General features: G+C 42.4%; 1 protein-coding gene across 1 annotated transcript in view; it reads right to left on the reverse strand.

Annotated features, from left to right (window-relative positions):
• CCDC141 (coiled-coil domain containing 141) overlaps nucleotides 1–23,482 on the reverse strand; it is a 133,040-nt gene that overhangs the window by 86,471 nt on the left and 23,087 nt on the right. Inside the window, exons 3-6 of the mRNA XM_007671284.4 lie at nucleotides 19,060–19,251; nucleotides 16,071–16,179; nucleotides 9,758–10,011; nucleotides 176–292 (exon numbers count right to left, since the gene is read on the reverse strand). Of these exons, the coding sequence (XP_007669474.2) occupies nucleotides 176–292; nucleotides 9,758–10,011; nucleotides 16,071–16,179; nucleotides 19,060–19,251 (672 nt within the window). The remainder of the gene's footprint in view (nucleotides 1–175; nucleotides 293–9,757; nucleotides 10,012–16,070; nucleotides 16,180–19,059; nucleotides 19,252–23,482) is intronic.

The raw sequence follows: 23,482 nt of genomic DNA on the forward strand, positions 1-23,482 counted from the left end.
AAATGACCTCCACAAGGTCAAAAAGACATCATTCTTCCAGTTCTGTGCTTCTCTCTTAGGTAACTTAACTTCCGTCATCTAAACCCAACTGATGAGAGTTTGTAAATGAGGCTTTTTTTAGGACTATCTATTCCAGAAATCTGTCAGTCATCGTAAGTGACAGTTTGTGTCTTACCTTTGCTTCAAATAGCAATTCATTATGCTTGCAAATTAGCTCCTCATTTTCTGATAATGACGAACCCAGACTTTGCTTCGGTAAACCTTCGATGTTGTTTTGAAACCAACAGGTTACCTGTGTGAAAAGCAACACAGACAGCTTACCTTCTAGCTGGAGAACATTTACGAAAAGTGCCCCGGAACCTTTAGGGTTTTCTAAGCTAACCCATTTTCTCTTCTTCTAGGAGAATCTCTGTATTAAAACCCCCAACATCAGGTGTTCATTTATCTTCATTTACAACTGTCACAGCCCCAGGTGAAAAAAAAAAAGCTTAACAAGTATTAAAATGATTTATCAGTCCAGAGGGTGACATGAAACAAAGTGATCACTCCCCCAACCCTCAGCCACTGCCCCCATGAAAAAAAAATCCCCTTGACAAAGAAGAATGAAAATACATTCCTAAATAGAACAAAAAGCAGGCATTCTTTGAGAAGAAAAGTCAAATAAAACCTTAGTCCTTTTTCGGGCATCTGGATGACTAGGTGGGTCTCTATGAAGATATTAAACAGTCCATGTAGAATTTTATTTTTTTCTGAAGAGCTCCAAATTTGGAAATATTTAAGTTGCTGTCCTTGCTGGGGAGACTATATTTGAGCAAATAAATAGGCACTATCCACGCAAAGGGCATTTCACAAAGCAGTGGGTCCAACTCCTAATCGTTTGATATAATTCACCCAGGACTTTATACCTATTCTGTTTAAGCAACGATTTGGTCTCAGAAGACATGTGACCTCCAAACCAGATTGTTACCCTTCCCTAGGGGACCGGTTTCGTGGTTCACGGACCGTGACTAGAGGAAGCGGTTAGCAGGAGGATTCTGGTCCGTGCTACCCTCCTGGCTGAGAGAACCTCCAAAAATGCCCTTCACGGACCATTTATCACTGAGATGGTGAACTTCTTCTTCACCCCCATCCTAAGGGTCCGGGAGGGATGAATGTCTATACGGGGAGGACTCGAGTGTGTAGGCAACGCTTAAGTTCTAACGAGGCAGGAAAGAGGGAACTCGGGTAGGTAGATGAGCTGGAAGTCAAGGAAGGCTTCCTGGAGGAGATGCAATTTTAGTTGGACTTTGAAGTCAGAGAGAGTAGTGGCCTTTCAGTTATGAGGTGGGAGAGAGTACAAAGTAGGAACAATGGGGCTGAAGAAAAGAATCAGATCATGAGGAGAAATAATGTAGATATTGATATGACAAGTCTCAAACTATTTTATGTAGACTGTCAGTTCATTCACTTTTATACATAGTAGAAAGTAAGCAGAATTTTATGAGTGCTCTACTTAAGGGACCTGACCCAAAGAACTCATATTTGCTCCAGGATCTGTGTATATACATTTCTCGCTGGGGTGGGTACCAGCAAATCAGGTTGGACACAGTCCCTGTATCACAAGGGGCTCACAGCTTCAATCCTCATTTTCAGATGAGGTAACTAAGGCACAGAGAAGTCACGTAACTTGCCCATGGTCCCACAACAGGAAATGGGAGAGCCGGGATTAGAACCCAGGTCTTCTGTCACCCAGGGCCAAGTTTCTTCCACTAGGCCATGCTGCTTCTGAGCAAGGAACCGTGCAGCAGCGTGGCTCAGTGGAAAGAGCCCGGGATTGGGAGTCAGCGGTCATGGATTCGAATCCTGACTCTGCCCCTTGTCAGCTGTGTGACTGTGGGCAAGTCACTTCACTTCTCTGTGCCTCAGTTACCCCATCTGTAAAATGGGGATGAAGACCGTGAGCCTCACGTGGGACAACCTCATTCCCCTGTATCTCCCCCAGCGCTTAGAACGGTGCTCTGCACATAGTAAGCGCTTAACAAATACCAACATTATTATTATTATGAATACTCCTTCCATCCTCAACTAGAAAGGAAGCTCCTGGAGGACAGGAATCATGTCTACCGATTCTATTGTACTGGACTCTCCCAAGCACTCAGTATAGTGCTCTGCACACAGAAAGTACTCAATAAATAGAACTGATTGATTTGGAGTTCTTCAGATTGATTGGCGTGAGCCCTGACCCACAGGACTACTAGCCTGAAAGATCCGGGAGAGGACAGAGGATAGATTCCCTGGATAGGAGAAAGTAACTGGGCAAGAAATAGTGTCCACCTATTTGAAGTCCCAAACTTGATTGCAACACCTGCAAATTATCTAGGAAAGCATTCACTGTTGCAATGCCTCTTTATACCCCAGGTATATTTAGGCTATTTTGAAACAAATCAGATTATTATTACTACGATGATTATTACATCTGTTAAGCACTTACTATGTGTCAAGCACAGTTCTTAGTGCTGGGATAGATACCAGTTAATCAGGTTGGACACAGTCCCTGCCCGACACGGGGCTCACGGTCTCAGTAGGAGGGAGAACAGGTCTTGAATCCCCATTTTACAGATGAGGGAACTGAGGAAAAGATCACACAAGGTCACACAGCAGACAAGTGGCAGAGCCAGCATCAGAACCCAGGTCGTCTGACTCCCAGGCTCGCGCTCTTTCCCCTGGCCAACGTCTAGTGGAGGGGTGAAAAGGACAAAATTTTTTCCTGAGTATTACGGGCAGTTTAGCTGATCAGGCCTTTCACCAATCAATCAATTATATTTATTGAGCTCTTACCATATGGAGAGCACTGTACTAAGCGCTTGGGAGAGTACACTACAACAGAGTTGGTAGACACGTTTTCCTGCACACAACAAGTTTACAGTCTAAGCTCAGATTGATCTGAAAACCCACGAGCTTCCCAGTGTAGGCAGCCGGACTCCTTCTCGGCTCTTGATGGCGTGATCCCGTACTGAAATGGAGGCACCGTCCGAATCTCACACAGATACAACAAGTTCTTCTAGGCCTACTGCCGTTGCTATTTATAGCCAACCCTTCCCCCTATGGTCACATTCTTTCCTAGCAGTTCAGAACCTCAGAGAGGTGTGACATTCTGCCGAGTTGAAAATACCACGGATTCTCTCTCAGTCTGGTGGCTTCAGTCTCTCCTTCCCAGAGGATCAAGGCAATAGGGAAGCAACACAGGAAGAAAAATCTCCGGGTCTCACGCAATAAGTTCTGGGATAAAATCCGGGTTTTCATGGCAAATATTTACCTCCCCTTACTCAATGCGTAGTTTTTTTCTTTCTTACTTTACTCCCGGATACACGGCTGTTCTGTTACGTCTGATTAAACTCCAACAGAAATGCTTAAAGTCCCATCTGAGGAACGGGTTATCAGAGTGGGATATGCCCATCGATAAGAGGAACGGAAATCTGGTCACATGAGGAGGGATGTTTGTGACAAGGAAAAGGAAGGGGGATAGAGAGTTGGTGGGGATAGAGGAGGAAAAGAAGAAAGGAGAGTGGAAAAAAGAGAGAGAGAGAGAGAGGAATGATAATGAAAATGGTGGCACTGTACTAAACACTGGGGTAGAGATGAGATAAGCATGCGGGATCCAATCCATGTATTTCATCAGGCCTCACAGTCTATATAGGAAGGAGAACAAGCATTTACTTCTTATTTTTCGAATGAGGAAACTGAGGAACAGAGAAATTAAGTGACTTGTCCAAGGTCACCCAGCAGAAATGCGGTAGAGCTGGGATTAGAACTCAGGTCCTCTGACTCCTAGTCCAGGGCTCTTTCCACTAGGCTATGCTGCTTCTCTATTTACTCTATATAAATCATTTTACGTGCCTTCTAGTAGATTTTAAACTCATCGAGGACAGGAAATACGAACCTGTTCCCGTTGCATTTTCCCAAGCGTTTACTATGACGCACCCAACAAGTACACTGAACAGTGGACTGAAGGGAAGACCGCAAGACGTAAGCTTACGCAGGCCAAAGGCAGCCAGTAAGAGGGAGAGAGAATAGAATCATTTTGCGGGGTTGACTTTAAATGGTGAAGGACGGCAGTGTTCCTTGTTCTTTGCTAAAACATCTCCACATTTTAGGAGACTGCAGCAATGAACATCTTCGATCCCTTTACGCAAAGACTTTAATGGAAGGGAAAGATAAAAATCTCTTTATAGCACATTGATTTTTCTTGCTAGGTGCAGAACTCTTTCCCTTGTCAAGAAACCATATGCTTTTGGAGTCAGGAGCGAGAAAGGAAAAGCAGTCCTCAAATATTAACTCCCTTAAACCTGGGCTACACATCATCCTCTCTTCCAATGCGTAAAAATAAAGACAGTTGTTTTGAATTATAATTCACAGCTATATATCTCTTGGGTACTTTCATTTGGAAGACACGCTGGGATCAACCTTCTTCATTAACTTTGTCTACAAAGTGTTCAAGCACAGCATGATCTCACTGGGTGCTCAGTACAGACTGTTGTTGATTGATTATACTAGCTATAATAATAATTATGGTATTTGTTAAGCGATAACTATGTGCCAGGCACTGTGCTAAGCATTGGGGAGGAAACAAGCAAATCATTTTGCTCGTGGATACGAGTAAAATTGATCATTTTGTTTCCCTGTGCAAGATCTGCATGTGTTCCTCTTTGAGAAGCAGCATGGTCCGGTGGAAAGAGTTCGGGCCTGGGAGTCAGAGAATCTGGGTTCTAATCCCAGCTCTGCTACGTCTGCCGTGCGACCTTGGGCAAATAACTTCACTCCTCTGGGCCTCAGTTTCCTCATCTGTAAAATGGGGATTAGATCTGGGTATCCCCTGCGGGACATGGACCGTCTCCAACCTGATTAGTTTGTATCTAATCCAGCGCTTAGTACAGTGCCTGACCTTTAGTAAGTGATTAACAAATGCCATTTAAAAAGGCCACCCCAATTAGGCCGTTTTAGAAAGATAGCTGTATTTGTCACTAGCTCACCTTGTAAAATATCCTTGCATCCAGGCAAGTAATAACTTTTGCCAGGTGATAATCAGTTTTAAAATACGGATGTCAATTCATTTGGTTTGATGCGAACTACCTGAATAGGTTCGTGGGTGGGTTTAGTACCTGGTATAATTCTGAGACCAATTAGCCAACTCATCTAAATTAATTAGTCACAGGTATCAGTTAAGAACATAAGAGATGCTGTTAGGAGGCCAAACCAATGGCCAATCAAACAATAAAGGGCATTTATTGAGGGCTTACTGTCTACAGAGCTTGGGAACGTACAATAGGGAAGGTAGACGTGATCTCTGCCTTCAAGAGCCTTATAAACTAGCTTCCTATGTTGGAAATCGCTATTCAAATAATGTTGGCCTGTTAACCTCCAGCCAGACAACGCTAATATCCATGGGCAACACACATCGACCCACACGTGCACACACTTCATTCTTTACATTCTCTAAGACTACAATTCCTAAAAGCCTCAGGATCAGTGTCACTGATACTAATAAACACTTAAAAAAGAATAATGAAAGTGATACACATAATACCACTTACCACATCATTATCATCTTCCCTTTTTTATTGTATTGACTCTGTAAAGTGTTCTTATAAACAAATATATGGCAGGCAAAATAGGAAGTGATTCTCGACCTATCTGGCTTTATTTCCTTCCCGTTCATGACATGTTCGCTAATACAGAAACCATGAATATCTTTGGTTTATTTTATTTGTTTGTCTCACGTATGCCCAAATGAAGCAGTTTGGAAAAATTGCATTCATAAATCTTCTTGCCTAGATAATTAATTATGCACAAAATAACTCAATCTGCATCTGATTTCCATTAATAAAGCAGATCATGAACACAAGAGGACTGAAAAGGAAGGTCGGCTATTTTTCTTTAAATTCAAGAAGGGCCCATTTATACAAGGTTGCAAAGGCCAATGGAAGAATACGTGTTACGTTTCTGCTTATCAGACTATCACATCCCAATTAGAGAGAATAAAGATGCTGAAATTTAAGTCGAGGGCCTTGAAATCCTATTTTATTGTAATCCAGATGGCTAAACAGACTAGGATTAATTAGACTCCGAGATCCTTAACTACCCTGACGCAATAGCTGATCGGCACTCGATATTACCCTGAAACTGAATGCGTGATAGAGTCTTATTTTTATGATATTTGTTAAGCACTTAGTTGTGTCAAGCACTGATCTTAGCACCGGGGTAGGTACAAATCCATCAGGTCGGACACAGACCCTGTCCCATCGTCTAAGAAGGAGGAAAACAGGTTTCGAATCCCTATCTTACAGATGAGGAAACTAAAGCCCAGAAAAGTGAAGTGACTTGCCCACGGTCTCACCGTGGGCAACTGACAGAGCTGGGATTAGAATCCAGGACCTCTGACTTCCAGGACTATGCTTTCTCCACTAAGCCACACAGCTTCACATTCTCACCACAGTATTATTACTGTGAGTTTGGCCATCACTATAATTGTGTATATATTTGTTCTACAAATGGATGGAAAAAAAAAACTTGATTTACTGGGGAGGAGTGAATAAAAACAAAGCTTATATACCCATCATACCAATCGCACAAGCAGTCACAAAACCATAGATACGCACTCAAACGCAGTCACACTCAGAAGCATACGAACACACATGAGCACAAAATACGTAGGTGTGATGTTTATACACAGCCATCCTTTATCATTTATTTATTCATATCTTTATAATTTATTTATTTATGCATACCTTTATATTCATTTTTATCTATTCTCTCACTATCTATGGTATATTTACCAATTAATTTCTCCTTTCTCTTGCATTAATAATAATAATAATAATGTTGGTATTTGTTAAGCGCTTACTATGTGCAGAGCACTGTTCTAAGCGCTGGGGGAGATACAGGGTCATCAGGTTGTCCCACGTGAGGCTCACAGTTAATCCCCATTTTACAGATGGGGTAACTGAGGCACCGAGAAGTTAAGTGACTTGCCCACGGTCACACAGCTGACAAGTGGCAGAGCCGGGATTCGAACCCATGACCTCCGACTCCCAAGCTTTTGAACTTCTTGGAAGCCGAAGCCTGCGATATAAGATGTAGTAGGCAGACAATGGCAGACAATTATTATCATTATTATTATTACTATTATTATTATTACATTTATGAAGCACTTACTGTGAGTCAGGCACAGTTCTAAGCCCTGGGGCAGATACAGTCTTCTAGACTGTAAGCCCATTGTGGGCAGGGATTGTCTCTCTTTATTCCCGAATTGTACTTTCCATGCACTTAGTACGGTGCTCTGCGCACTGTAAGTGCTCAATAAATACGATTGAACGAACACAAGTTAATCGGGTTGGACACAGTCCCCGTCTCACATGGGGCTCACGGTCGCAGTAGAAGGGAAAGCAGGAATCAAATCCCCAGTTTTTACACATGAAGAAACAGAGCCCAGAGGAAGTGAAATGACTTGTCCAAGGTCACACATCAGGCCCTGGCAGATAGGGGATCAGAACCCAGGTCTTTTGACTCCCAGGCCCAAGGTCTTTCCGGCTGGCTATGCTGCTTCTCAATTTCAGTGCCTACCAACCAGTCAGTGCTCAGTAAATACTTGTACAGCTTTTAGCCTGTTTCCAAAGAGCAAGTACTGGGTAGTGTTCTGCAGTACAACAGTGTCTAGTCCAGTGCTCTGTACACAGCAATCAATGATATTTACTAAGTGCTTAATCAGAAGCAGCAAGCCGTAGCGAATGGACCACAGGCCCGGGAGTCAGAAGGTCATGGGTTCTAATCCGGCTGTGCTGCTTGTCCGCTGTGTGACCTTGGGCAACTTGCTTCCCTCCTCTGGGCCTCAGTTCCCTCATCTGTAAAAATGGGGATTCGATACCTGTTCTCCTTCCTACTCTGACGGAGCGCCCTAGGCGGGACAGAGACCGTGTCCAATCTGAGGAACCTATATCTACTCCGGCACTTAGTACAGAGCCTGGCACATAGTAAACCCTTAATGAATACCATAAAAAATAAACAAAAAAACCTGCTGGGTTTTTTCTCCAGGAGGCACACGGGGATGGTGGGGAGAGAATGGGAGACTGAAGAGACTGTGGAGCGATATGACATTGGAATTCAGTCAGTCAGTTGTATTTATTGTGCGCTTACCGTGTGCAGAGCACTGTACTAAGCACTTGGGAGAGTAGAGTGCAACAAAGACGGAGACATTCCCTTCCCACAACAAGTTCGCTCTCTACCCTTATTTAGTACATATATATGGTACATATATCTATATCCTCATATAGTATATATACATATATATTTACTAATTACTAAAGAGTAATAGTAATAATAGTATTTATTTTACTAAAATACTTATTTATATTAACATCTGTTTCCCCTCGAGACTGTAAGCTCCTTATCAGCAGGAAATGTGTCTGCTAATTCTGTTGTATTGTACTCTCCCAAGTGTTTAGTACAGTGCTCTTCACATAGTAAGTGCTCAACTAATACTATTGATTGGCTGATTGGAAAGAGCCCGGGTTTGGGAGTCAGAGGTCATGGGTTCGAATCCCGGCTCTGCCACTTGTCAGCTCTGTGACTGTGGGCAGGTCACTTCACTTCTCTGTGCCTCAGTTACCTCATCTGTAAAATGGGAATTAAGACTGTGAGCCTCACGTGGGACAATCTGATGATCCTGTATCTACCCCAGCACTTAGAACAGTGCTCTGCACATAGTAAGTGCTTAACAAATACCAACATTAGTATTTTTATTATTAACAAAGGGAAACTCTGCATGTAGATTTGTTTGAATTTACATGACTCCCTAGCACAGATCTAAGTCTTTGTCATCCAATCTTCTGCATAATTCATAGTGAGTCATCGCAATATAAATTAGCGACATTAGCAATGGGTCCATGTTATTTTTTTCCATTCCATGTTATTTTGCTCCATTTTTAGAGGGCCCTTTCAATGTGGAAAATGGGAATCATGGGAGTGACACTGGGCCCTTAGAATTCCCCTTTCATCGTTATGATAAACTTCCATAGGAAACTTGTTTTCATGCACCACTGAACTGTGGGCTCCTCATTCCTTGCTTTGTCATGAAGCCAAAACTTCACGTCAGTCAGGATTGCCGGAAAGATAATTAGCTAAAATTGCCAAATTCCCACCGAGCAGCTAAACTGCTGACCGACTAAAGTAAAGCACAAAAGGTCCCACCTCCAATTAGCTGCGTTCAAAAAAATCTTCGTGTTTTGTTTCCTTTCAATCTAGTTGCCATTTCCATTTTCAGACTGAAAACAGAAACCGCTCTCATTATTCTTCTTCATCTACAGGTTGGTTTTAACACCACATCGAAAATTTTTCGTTCATCTAGACATCAAAAGCAGCCCCTTCGCTAGGGGAAAGCAAATGTTCCTTACCGGCTTTCTACCTAAAACGATTTCTCCGGATTGCTTGTACGTTATTGAAGTTGAAATGGAGTACAATTTCAGTAGGAAAAAGCTTCCTATTTTCCCCTTAATGATCACTACCCATGTGTAAACCATAAATTTTGAAAGCTTTTGCAAGGCTCGTATTTTATGAGCATTCCTCATGCTGAAAGGTTAGCAGCAGTTGGCACCCTGCTGGGTGGATAATTTCTGTGACACGTTTTAACCCTGGAAGCAAACATACAGTCACTACAACTAGCCCCCAGAAATAGTGTCTTTACCGAGAGGTGATCGGGGTAGATATTTCCATGTCTACCTCATACCTGACTTTCCTGTTGGTCCCACTGACAGATCTGTAGAACCTGTTCTAGTTCTTGGCCTTGGCTCTTCAGATATTTGTCCAGCTGCCTTCTCCTGTCTTGAAGCAGTTCAAGAAGGCTGTCAATCTTCAGACAGCTGCAGTGAGCTCCCTGGGTTAGCTCTGAAGTCACATTCGCCCCCTCACTTTTGAATTCTTCTATATAGTCGGTCAGTTGCCGACTTTTGTTCAGGAGGGCCAGAGAGCGTTCTAGGAGTTCTGAAGGAGAAAAATGACGCAAAGACCACGTTCCCGGTTAGAAGCCGAATATATACAATATTAGACAATATATTTATCTAAGAAAGGCGAAGAAACTTTCTACTGGACATTCCTCGAACAGACCTTTAAAATGGCACACGTGCATCACTCTCAGTTCTGGAAAGAGAAAGCTTTTAGGTGCTTGGCCTAACTCAATAGTTAATAGGCTAAAATAGGTTATACTATCAAATACATAACAGTTCCTCAAATCTGCTTCCCTGTCTTAAGGAAATTAAAGGTGGCTAGCCAAAGACTGAAATGAACTTGTGTTTGTGGATTTCCAAAGGGAAGTGAGTGACAATGAAAAGTTGAAAGATTTCATTTAACAACAATCTGGTATAAAAGTGGGTGGGTAACCTTCCACCAACCACCCAAAAATATCCACCAAACCTAACGGGTTACGGAGACCCTACGGAGGGAGAATAGGTATTAAATCTCTCTTTCATAGATGAGAAAGCTGAGGCACAGAGAAGACAAGTGACTGGCCGTGCTCACACAGCAGTTAAGTGACAGAGCTAGGACTATGACCCAGGTCCTCTGACTTCCTTTCCCTTGCTCTTTCTACTAGGTCATGCTACTTTTCTAATCTCAGGTATAATGGAAAATTCCTCCCAGGTGAGACCAGTACAATAGAAACTACCCCTTTTTTCTTTAAAATAGGTAAGATGGCAGATCTAGGCACCCAAAGGTACTAAATAAATGTTTCTTACTTGATTAAGATATTCCCCCAAATTCTCTCAGTTCTTCAGCTATAACCTTCCCGACTTTTATTCCTTTCACTTTATACCTCCCTTGACATCCAGACTATCGTGTTTTGAACAGCTTATCCATAAAGAGAAATGTTTTTTCCTCAAGTGATAACTGATGGAATCTAGCCGGGATTCCAATGACTTGTCCTGAATCTTCTCCTGTTTAGCATGCAAGCACACGCATCACTTCCATCTCATTCTTGTGGGGATAGAATGAGATATCATGCAGAGTAGAAATTGCCGCTCACACTCTTCGCTCCTCCCAAGCCCCCTTCTAATCTCCTGTTCTTGCCATTCTCAGTGCCTGCAACTTTCTCCCTCAAATCTGCCAGATGGCAGTCCTCCCTGCCTTTAAAGTCAGTCAGCTAATTGTATTTATCCAGCGCTAATCCACCGTTCATAAGTATTTTTGTCCATTTTTCCCATTTGACTAGAAGCTCCTTGTGGGCAGGGAATATGAGACCGCTTCTGTTTTAGTGATACGACACTGAACTCGATGCACTAAACTCAGTAGGTGCTCAGTAAATATCATTACTACTCTAGAGTGGCCTAGTGGAGAGAGCCCAGGCCTGAGAGTCGGAAGACCTGAGTTCTAATCCCAGCTCTTCCAGCTCCTTGTTTTGTGACCTTGAGTAAGTTACTTCACTTCTCTGAACCTCAGATTCCTCATCGGTAAAATAAGGATTCAGTGTTTTGTCACCTTCCTAAATTTACCCCAGCACTTAACACATAGTGAGCACTTCACAAATATAACAATAATAATGATGATTACCATAATAACAATAATAATACCACCACTATTTTTTATGGGGTGGTACCATAAATATTAACTAGAAAATAGAATCCAAAGCACCATATATTCTGACTTTAAGGCAAGAGGAAAGTTGATTGTGATTCATTATTGGCAATTTTCCTCTCAGGCACAAACATTTGAAAGAGTTTCAGAATGAACAGCATCTGAAAATCGAGTTTGAGTGCAGTTTAGAGATTTCTCCTCCGCTAACACCGTGCTTCATAAGCTAATTAAAACAAATAGATATCAAGGCAAGTCTACTTCAGTGATGTTCAATGGTCATTATTTCATCACTGCTTCAGCTTTTTACTGTCTCCTCCTCAACATATCATAACCAGGTTACTATAGCAATGATAGGAAATCACCTTTTTTCTCTCATAATGCAAATTTCTTTCTGTGTCAATTTACACGGTAAGTGCTCAATAAATATGATTGATCGATTGATTTTCTTCAAAAATCCAAGAATTCATTTCATTTTCTTCAAAATGCCATACACCTAGAGTTTGGTTAAATCTCCTGTCTCTGTTCCTTTAAGGGTCAGATCTGATATTCCTTGCTTTACAACTGGGAAGAACTGAGTCACAGAGAGAATAGAAATCTGCAAACAAGTAAGATCATTCCTTCATTCATTTATTCATCATTCATTTATTCATTTAATCATATTTATTGAGCACTTACTGTGTGCATAGCACTATACTAAGCACTGTAAAGTACAAAACAGTCATAAAGAGTGACAATCCCTGCCCACAGCAAGTTCATAGACAAGAGGGGGATCTAAGAAGATGTCATTCCCCTCTCCTCCTGCTTGCTTCCTCCCTGAGGCTTTATTACAACTGCCCTAAGGAAAGCATATCAGACACCTAAATAACTGATTAACTTTACAATAGAAAAAATAAAAAAACCTTCTTCTCAATCAACATTCTGACTAAGAGGAGGCCTCAAGGCTTTGTACCTTGGTAGCTGCGCCTGAATTCACCCAGGGACTCTGTCCTACTTCTATTTAATTTTATTTGGTATTCGTTAGGTACTTACTATGTGCCCGACACTGTACTAAGCACTGAGGTAGATACAAGCTAATCGGGTTGGGCACAGTCCATGCACGCACGCACCTCACAGTCTTAAACCTCATTAGATAGATGAGGCAACTGAGGCACAAAAAAGTTAAGTGACTTGTCCAAGGTCACTCAGCGGACCAATGGCCGAGTTGTTTCTAAACACCTAGTATGTTGCTCTGCACACCCCAACTGCTCAATCAGTCAATCAATCAACGGTTTTTACTGTACATATGCTGTGTGGAGAGCAAGGTAGTCAGTGCGTAGGCTGAAAGCACGTGTGGTCAGGGAGTGTGTCTCACTGTACTCTCCCAAGCACTTAGTACAGGGCTCTGCACACAGTAAAGCGCTCAGTAAATACGACTGACTGCTTGGGAGAATACAAGAGATGGAGACCTACTTAGAAGGAGTTTACACGGGATTGAGGATGGTAATGTTGATGCCTTCGGTCCTTAAGATGATAAGTATTCTTTGGGGCTGTCGGTCTGAGGATGAGAAAACACTCTTTCTTGTTCCCCCACTCAAGCTATGCTCTAAGTACAATAGCTTTAGAGGTGCCTCAAAATCTAATAATATTGGAAGGAGATGAACAAAGAAACAGCTCTATGGCTACATCCCACCTCTCCAGCCCCTTCACCGACTCCCCGTGGAGACATCTCTTCTCTGCGAGCCTCCTCTCCCTCTGGTAAATGCCCTCACTCGATTGCCTCTGTTATGAACCCTCTTCGGCAGAAGCATCAATCACTGTCACGGATTTGGAGGGAAAATTGCCATGTGATGAACGTGTCAGTTCGATGAAGATTGAATCGAGACCCCAGGATCCATCTCGGTTACCTGAGCTCCATTCACTCTTTAGTCTCCTGAGCGAAATTTCATGTGATTCAGCTCGCCAGTCTTGGACCCGACGAGATTGCTGGCGGTTGTAGAATAAAAATGTGCAGGTTGCCACCTTAATACTGAACATTGGGGAGGCTATTTATATTCCCTGGCAACGGCTTGACTCTTCAGAACAATGCCCGACTGTGACTTCAGAAATTTATAGAAGAAAGATTCGGTCCTTCGAATTCTTTGAAATGTTTTTTTTTTTTACGGGACTTTGAACAATTACAATAATCCCACTGATCCTTTGATTATGAAAGGCTGACAGTCAGTTGGAAAGCCCAAGATTCAATTTAGATTTTAGAAAGGGCTTCACAAAACCTATAGGCAGGGCTGTATTGTTTACGGAGCTAGAGAGAGATAGAGTTAGGGAGAGAGAGGGGGAGTGGAAGGAATTTAGGGTTTAGGGGTTCAAGGTGTAGGAAACATGGACGTGGACCATTCAGTTCATGTTTCCTCACTTCTCAAGAACCTCCAGTGATTGCCCATCCACCTCCTCGTCAAACAGAAACTCCTAACCATCGGTTTTAAGGAACTCAATCAAGTTGCCCCCCCACCTTAACCTCCTCAGTTTACTACTACAACCCAACCTGCAAACTTCATTCTTCTGTCAACCTAGTCGCTGTATCTCAATCTCTTCTAACTCACCTTGCTTGACCCTTCGCCCACATCCTGCATCTGATTTGGAATGCCCTCCCTCTTCACATCCCACAGACGATCACGCTCCCCACCTTCAAAGCCTTATTTAAAGCACAATTCCTCCAAGAGGCCTTCCCTGACAAGGACCTCATTTCCTCTTCTCCCACTCCCTTATGCCTGGCCTTGACATTCTTGACGCTATTGCCACTGTTCTTGTCTGCCCGTCTCCCCCGATTAGACCGTAAGCCCGTCAAAGGGCAGGGACTGTCTCTATCTGTTGCCGATTTGTACATTCCAAGTGCTTAGTACAGTGCTCTGCACACAGTAAGTGCTCAATAAATACTATTGAATGAATGACTTTGGATTTGCATCTTTTATTTACCCCTCCCTCAGTCCCACAGCATTCATATAGGTATCCATAATTCATTTATATATGTTAACGTCTGCTTCCCCCTCTAGACTGTAAACTCCTTGTGGGCAGGGAATGTGTCTATCAACTCTGTTATCTTGTGCTCCCCCAGGAGCTTAGCACAGTGCTCTGCACATAGTAAGTACTCAATAAATATGACTGATTGAGTAGGAAAGAAAAAAAACTTGCCCAATCTATCGCACTTCCAGAAATGTCTCCTCTAGGTATAAACTCCAACTGGCCCCTCCCCTCCTCTACCACTTTAGTGCTTCTTCTTCTTTCTTATCTGACAGAAGGGTAACAGGATCCCTCTTGAGTAAGGTACATCTGAATATAAGATTCCATTCACTTTAAAATAGATCCAATTTAGATCAAAATATTTTCCTAAAATGTTCGCCGGGATTTTTGTGGTGGGAAACATACCCCCCTTCTTTTTGGGAAACTGAATTAGTCTAAAATGAATCATCATCTGTTATCAGTGGGATTTATTGAGTGCTTCCTATATGCACAGTACTGTACTAAGTGCTAAGTTCTCCCCCGATTAGACTGTAAGCCCATCAAAGGGCAGGGACTGTATCTTATCTGTTACCGATTTGTACATTCCAAGCGCTTACTACAGTGCTCTGCACATAGTAAGCGCTCAATAAATACTATTGAATGAATGAATGAATGAATGCTTTAGGGAGTACAATACAATGGAATTGGCAGACAGGTTCCCTGCTCACAACGAGCTTACATTTTAGGGACAAGCTTACAGTCCAGAGAAGAATCTAGCGAAGGAACGCTTTTTCCTCCTCCAGAAATTGGATGTTAAGCAGACAACAACCTACTGAACCGAAGCAACCTTGCATTCATTCATTCAGTCAGTCAGTCATTCATTCATTCGTACTTATTGAGCATGTACTGTGTGCAGAGCACTGTACTAAGTGCTTGGAAAGTACAATTTGGCAACAAATAGAGACAATCGCTACCCAACAACGGGCTCACAAAGCATTGCTTGAGAAGTGTTCAGGCTGCAGTGCATCTGGGGGCATGGGTTCAAATTCCATTTCTGTTATGAATTTTGAGAAGCAGCATGGCTTAGTGAATAGAATATGGGCCTGGGAGTCAGGAGGACCTGGGTTCTAATCCCGGCTCCACAACATGTCTGCTGTGTGACCTTGGGCAAGTCACTTCACATCTCTGGGCCTCAGTAACCTCATCTGCAAAATGGGGATTAAGAGTGTGAGCCTTATGTGGGACAGGGACTGTGTCCAACCTGATTAATTTTTATCTATACCAGTGCTTAGAACAGTGCTTGGCACATAGTAAATGCTTAACAAGTACCATTATTATTACTATTATTATTATTTATGGCATGCTATCATTTCTTTGAGAACCACCAGTGTCCTACTCTTAGTCTAAACACTACAAACATTTTCCTTTTCTCACATTTTCTCTATTTTAAACACCTACACTCAAACCTGAAATTGTTGAATCCAAAGAAAAGCAATCCTTGCCTTTAGTGTGATGTTCATGGAGCTGCAGAATTGACTTCAAGGACTCGGTACTTTCAAACTCTTGAGCGTTCTGGAGGAAATCTTCAGCCTGGTCTATTTTCATAGCAAACTATGAAAAGAAAAAAAAAGAATCACTGGGAAAGAATCAAAACTCATTTCAGCACTCTGCAGGTGGAGGAGTGTTTAGTGCTTTCTAGGATCTCTCTATGATCTCCTCTCGAGGTCTAAACTCCTTGAAGACAGAGATTCTACCCTCTTCATTTATAATAGAGTTGGCCATTCAGACAATAAAAGTTTTTTCTTATCACTTACAATCGTTCATGGACCATTCAACAGCTTCCCAATTGTGAATCCTAGTTTAGAATCTAGCAAAGAGGTGGCAAACTACGGCCAGAGGTTAATTTGGTCCCCCACTGGATTCTATCTGACCCACTACAATGTCCTGAAAAAGTTAAATAATACTTAATGAATCCACTACCCATGAGAATACCTATTCAAGTTTATTGACAAGTTGAGAAGAATTATATATCTGTGGGAAAATGGTATGAAGGTCTCTTTAAGTTCCTTCAGGGAAGAGATGATGGCTACCAGTCTATTGTATTATGCTCTCTCGGGTGCTTAGTACAATGGTCCGCACATAGTACGTGATCAATAAACACCATTCATTGATTGATCGGGATTTCACTATTTCATTGACTGGTTCCCTTGGACACCAAATGTTTCTCCACCTCTAGACTACAAGTTCTTTTGCTCAGGGAAGATGTTGGCCAACTCTGTTATATGGTACTTCCTCAAGCACTCTGTGCGGTGCTCTGCACACAATAAATGCTCAATAAATACGATTGATTGAATTGGAAGCCCTCCCTAGCAAACTGAGATCCACTTTGTGATCTTCTAGCCCTCTCTTGATCTAAGGTGGAGTTGAAATGAAGCTTCCAACCATCAATCTGTGAGTTTCTCCCTTGGTTAGTCTTTGACTTTATCAGACTTCTGGGTTGAATTATTTAACCGAGAGAAGATAGGTGTGGCGCTGACTCTCTTTTGCAGTTAAAAACAATCTTGCAACCAAATAATGTTAAAAATTTAATCCTTCTGGGATTAAATAGCAGGGTTACTCGGGGATTTTTGCCACTTAAATGTATTTAGTGAGCTGCAAGGAATCTCAGAGTTATGAAATAGTCCCTTTGGGGACATTTGAGATGACCCTTTCTATTTTGGTGAGGTCAGCTAACACGACTTGGATATTTCCCCAATTCATTCAATCGTATTTATTGAGCTCTTACTGTATGCAGAAGACTGTATTAAGTACTTGGAAAGTACAATTCGGCAACAGAGACAATCCCTACCCAACAATGGACTCACAGTCTGATCCTTATAAGCAATTGTGGATTCAGATTGTCAAAATCAAACCCTGTCACCAGAACTAAGATTTCTGCTGGTCTTTGCAGTTTAACATGCTTGTAGCAAATTAGATTATTTCCTTCTGTCTTTAGGATCTCTAATCCTGTGTGTTTCACAACCTGAGATTTGAGTCCTGAATTCTCTGTCTGAGGATGCTGTCTCCTTTGAAGTGGTGCTTTATCATAATGAAACAGAGGGTCTTCCTACCTGATGAATATGCTTAGAGAAGCAGCGGGGCCTAATGGAAAGAGCCCGGGCCTAGGTGTCAGAGGACCTGGGTTCTAATCTCTCCTCTGCCACATTTCTGCTGCGTGACCTTCGGTACCAAGAAAATGCCAAACTTCTCATGTAGTCCACCCATGCCGAAAGAAATACTTTTCAGTGTAAATACAGTTTTCAGACTCTAGCTACTTAATTTTTTTTCAGATGGTTGTTCCAAGACCAAGAATGGAAAATATTTGGAAGAGAACTTTCCCTTCCCTCTTCCCCTAGGATGACATTCCTCTGAGACAAGAATTTGTGTCTTCTGAAGAAATCTTCTGACTCGGGAGACATTTTACAAAGTCAAGAGGGTTGGCTGGAGGCAAAGTGGGGCTTCTTGAGTGGCAGGTGTGGGAGTGTCTCGAGAGATGGGAGGGTACATTCCCTGCTCACAAGTGATCAGTACAGTGCTCTGCACATAGTAAGGGCTCACTAAATATGATTGACTGACTATTAAAAGGGTGAAGTCAAGCGTGTGTTGCTGTGACGAAGTAGGACCTCAGGAAAACTTAGGAACAGCACTGCCTGGAGACAGGTTAGTGCGTCGGGCCCTGATTCCCTCAAGATCGTAAGCTCGTTATAGGCAGGGAACATATCTGCTAATTGGAGGTATTTTACTCTCCAAGCACTTAATATGGTGCTCTGCACAAAGTAAGTGCTCAATAAATATCACTGATTGATTGATTCCCTCTGTAAAATAGCAGGCCTTAACTGAGATGCACGATGGAATCTCTTACCTAATTTATATTAATCAGGGTGGTCAGAGACCAAAATGAGTTTCCCCAGAGGTTTCTTCTGCAGCTTGGAAAGAGCAGGGGTCTGGTAGGCAGGAGACCTGGGCTCTAATCCCGCCTCTGCCACTTTACTGCTTTGTGACCTTGGGCAAGTCACTTAACTTCTCTGTGCCTCTGTTACCTCATCTGAAAAATGGAGGTCAGTACCTGTTCTCCCTCTACCTTAGATTGTTAGCGCCATATGGAACGGGGACTGTGTCCGACGTGGCTTGTATCTACCTTAGTGCTTAGTACAGTTCCTGGCATCATCCTCATCATCATTAATGGCATTTACTGAGTGCTTAGTCTGTGTAGAGCACTGTACTAAGCACTTAGGAGAATATAATATAATAGAGTTGGTAGTTGGTAGAGGAAATCAATCAACCCATACAAGCTTACAGCCTAGAGGACATTGCGTTTAACAGATACTACAGTGATCATTACTGTGCTTCAGGTTTTTGGGGACTCTGACACACAGAAGCCCCACTTCTTGGGGGTCTCCGTTCACTTGGCCATGGGCAAATCGGAGAGACCCAGTGCCGGCTGCTGCTCACCTCCAGGGCATTTTCAAAAAACTCAGCAGTCAGCTTGAGCAGGGCCCTCCTCTTCTCAAGCACCGTCACCAAGGCTGCCCAGGCCTCTCCTAGCGTCTCCGCCATCGCGTCGTAGACCTGGCCTTGGGCGCTGTTTTCCTCTGCAGCTTTGTCCGCTTCCCGTAACAGGTCCCAAACCCGGCCTTCCAAAGCCTAAACGTCCACCAAAAAAAGACGAAGAAAAAGAAAATGGCAGAATGTAACTCACAGTAGGGATGTGAAGCATGATAATCATCCATTCTAGACAGTAAGCTCCTTGTGGCCAGGGAACGTGTCTATAGATTCCATTCCATTGCACTCTCCAAGGGTTCAGTGTAGTGCTCTTCACACAGTAAATGCTCGATAAATGTGATCGATGGATTAATAATATCTTCAGTATTCCTCTGCACACAGTAAGCACTCAGTGAATACGAAGGATTGATCAATAATAATTACAGTATTGCTCTGCATCCAGTAAGCGCTCAGTAAATACGACTCATTTATTAATAATCATTACAATATTGCTCTGCGTCCAGTAAGTGCTCAGTAAATACGACTCATTTATTAATAATAATTACAGTATGCTCTGCACACAGTAGTTGTTCAATAAATACTAGTGATTGATTAATAATGATTACAGAATTTAAGTGCTTACTACCCGGCAGGCACTTTTTAAGTACTGGGGTAGATACAAGATACACAGTCTCTGTCCCATGGGGCTCACAGTCTAAGAGGGAGGGAGAACGGGCATTTAGCCCCATTTTACAGATGAGGAAACTGAGACACAGAGAAGTGAAATGACCTGGCCAAGGTCACCAAGCAAGAAGAGACAGATCCCGGATTAGAACCTAGGTCCTCTGACTTCCAGGCCTTAGCTCTTAACTCTTAGTTCCTTCCTTAATTCACTTGTCAGAATTTAGATCACTTTCTGGGTGTGAAGAGCACTGTGTTAAGCACTTGGGGACTGTGAAAATAGTATAAAATGCAGGCTTTGCTGTCAGGGAGTTAACTGGACCAAAGGCCTACATGTTGAACCTGCTGCAGATTCTGTTCCTAGGCACTGAATATATATATATGTGTGTGTATATATATATTTATATATTAATAATGACAATAATAATAAGAGAAATAGCATTGAGAGAAGGACTCGGTGGAGATGTGCCTTCAATAAGGCTTTGAAGGTTGGGTGAGGTCAGCGTGGTCAGCAGAAGGGGGTGGGGGGGAAGGAGGGGAAGGCTTCCAGTCTGCCATTCTCCCCTTTCTTTGGAGTTTAAATCAATCAGTGAATGGTATTTATCATTTGATTTATAATCCTGACTCCACCACATGTCTGTGGTGTGACCTTGGGCAAGTCACTTTGCTTCTCTGTGCTTCAGTTACCTCATCTGTAAAATGGGGATTAAGACTGTGAGCCCCATGTGGGACAGGGACTGTGTCCAACCTGATTATCTGGTATCTATCACAGTGCCTCGCACATAGCAAGCACTTAATACAAAGAAAAATAAATCAATCAATGGCATTTACTGAGTGCTTACTGTGTGCAGAGACAGGTACTAAATGCTTGGGAAAGAAGAGTGCATCTAAAGGCGGAATGTTGTACGTCGCAACAATTTTCTCACAAGAACAATGTTATAAATGGGAAATTGAGTTGTATGTTTTATATTCAATTATTCATTCCACTGATAAATGGAAGACTAACTTGTATATTCTATATTTAATTCTTCTTTCCCCTAATTCATCCTTACAAAGTTGCACCAGTTCCTGTTGTAGTTTCCGATGCATACTATTTTGTAATTAAATCCTATCTCCCCCCACTAGATTCTGTGCTATTTAAGAACACATAAGAGAAGACTTGCTTTTGTCGTACTCTCCCAAACACTTAGTACAGTGCCTCTCATTCAATAGAAGCTCAGTGAATGCCACCAATTGCTTCCAAATAGAGATAAACAAGATGGGACATATGTGAAGGGAGTTTTTTTCCTCTGTCTTCAGTAGAGTCTCACTGGCGGTGGCGCTAATAACACTTAGAAATTAATTCTCTATTATTTCTTTCTCATTCTACTGATTATGCTAATAAGTGTTTCAAAGCCCCATGCACAATGGAGACAAACAGAGAGAAAAGCTTGAAGGCACTGGCCAAAAGGTAAACGTGTGTATTTGACAATGGTGCGGCTATCTCTATAAACAGAAGAGCCTGCTACAGTCGGTAGAGTTTAATCTGCCAATTTGATGCCACTGCCAGCTGTCATTACATTGCAGTGTCAGAACAGTGAGAGAATCTAGAATTTTCATTAATTTAGAACAGATCTAGGTATCGATTCAATCTCCAAGGTTATCTTGAAATGGCACCTAGTTCTGCCACAAGGTGATCTTCAGAGTACCTTCTAGACAGGTGATAGCTAAACAGAAGGAAAGAAATCAAAACTTTTTGTGTTTTCTTTTAACCATACATTCTTCCGGCCTGTGAAATGATTTGGAGATATGCAGGTTGTTACAAATGAGAAAGATGTGAAGATGAGGAGCGAGCAAGCAAGCAAGAAATGGGCGTGGGGGTGAGTGGACCTGGGTTCTAATCCTTACTCTGTCACTTTTCTGTTGTGTGACCTTGGGAAAATCACTCAACTTCTCTGTGCCTTAGTTACCTCTTCTGTAAAATGGGAATTAAGACTGTAAGCCCCACTTGGGACATGGACTGTGTCCAAGCCGCTCAGCTTGTATCTACAGCAGTGCTTAGTACAATGCCTGGCACATAGTAAGCACTTAACAAATACCATTTTAAAGAAAGAAAACAGTCTTTGCCTATCAATCTAGGCTCTGCAAATTCTTTTACAATAGAAAGGGTTTTTTTCCAAGCAAAATGATAAGCTAATGCACCCTGTCTTAGTTTTAAAAGAAAGCAAAAATTCCTTAAGGATCTTTGTCTATCTGGTACAAAGACATGTTAAACAAGGTTTTTAGCCCTCAGTTAACCTCTGCTTGATACAGGGATTCTGGGGGGCCGTTTTCAGGAGGACGTGGACTGTAGATTTGAAAATAATAAAACTGGAGAACACATAGGGTGACACTATTTAAATGCCACAACTGTTGCATGATAAAAGAAAAGGCTTGTCAAAGGCGAGACTTTGAGAAGAGTTTGGATTCGTGCCTACCCATTCTGTGTGTCATACAAAAGATTACCATGAGACTAATTAGCTGTTTGATTGCATCACCAGAGGAAATTTTGAGTTCCTTCGAATTTTAGGAAAACAAGATCACTGTTCCTTTAAGTCATCACTATCAGCATCCGTTTGGTCTCTAAAACGCCGAGCGGTTTGCCAGGCCTCCTCCGAAAGACACGAGACAGAGAGGAGAAGCTGCTGAGATGGATGGCTACCGCAAACGGAATCCTTTGATTTCTTTATTTATTTTCTCCTAACTCCAAGGGTTTGAAAGTGGAACTTTGCCAGTTTCGGTGAATGATGGTATCACAAACTGGACAAAGCAGGAATAAAATCATTTAGGGAACAAAGTTGGCCGAGTAGAAACAGGCATTTCTCCTCCAATTGGAAGGTCTGTTCAACTTTGGTCATTGAGGCTGAAACCACCTGGGGATGGGTGGGGAAATACATTAAGGTTGAAAGCTTCGATTGCTTTGCCGGGATTAATTTGGGGATAATAATGGTGGTGTTTGTTAAGCGCTTACTATGTGCAGAGCACTGTTCTAAGTGCTGGGGGAGATACAGGGTAATCAAGTTGTCCCACTTGAGGCTCACAGTCTTCATCCCCATTTTACAGATGAGGGAACTGAGGCCCAGACAAATGAAGTGCCTTGCCCACAGTCACACAGCTGACAAGTGGTAGAGCCGGGATTCAAACCCACGACCTCTGACTCCCAACCCGGGCTCTTTCCACTGAGCCAGGCTACTTCCCAGATACAGAATCAATCCACTGTATTTATTGAGCACTGACTGTGTGAAAAGAACTGTACTGGGCATTACGGGGAGTTCAATATGACAATCAACCGATCAACGGTATTCATTTATTATTACTACTACTGGACGCTATGAGGAATTGACAGGATAAAATAGTCTCTGCTGGTAAAGGAATTAACTTGATCATGGGGAAGAAAGGATAAGCAATGTGACCTTGTGGAAACGGAATGGGCCTGGGAATCAGAGGACCCGACTTCCAATCCTGCTCTGCCCCTTGTCTACTGTATGGTCTTGGGCAAATCACTGAAGTTCTCTGTGCCTCAGTTCCCTCGACTATAAAATGGAGATTGCGAGCCCCGTGCAGGACACGGACGCTGTCCAACCCGATTAGATTAGTAGAGTGCCTGGCACCTAGTAAGCGCTTAATAAATACCATTGAAAGAATGCAAACATCTAAATGAATATAAAACTCAGTGTGGAAGGATCTAAACCTC

Source organism: Ornithorhynchus anatinus, chromosome 9 (assembly GCF_004115215.2).
Source record: "Ornithorhynchus anatinus isolate Pmale09 chromosome 9, mOrnAna1.pri.v4, whole genome shotgun sequence".
NCBI classification, from domain to species: domain Eukaryota; kingdom Metazoa; phylum Chordata; class Mammalia; order Monotremata; family Ornithorhynchidae; genus Ornithorhynchus; species Ornithorhynchus anatinus.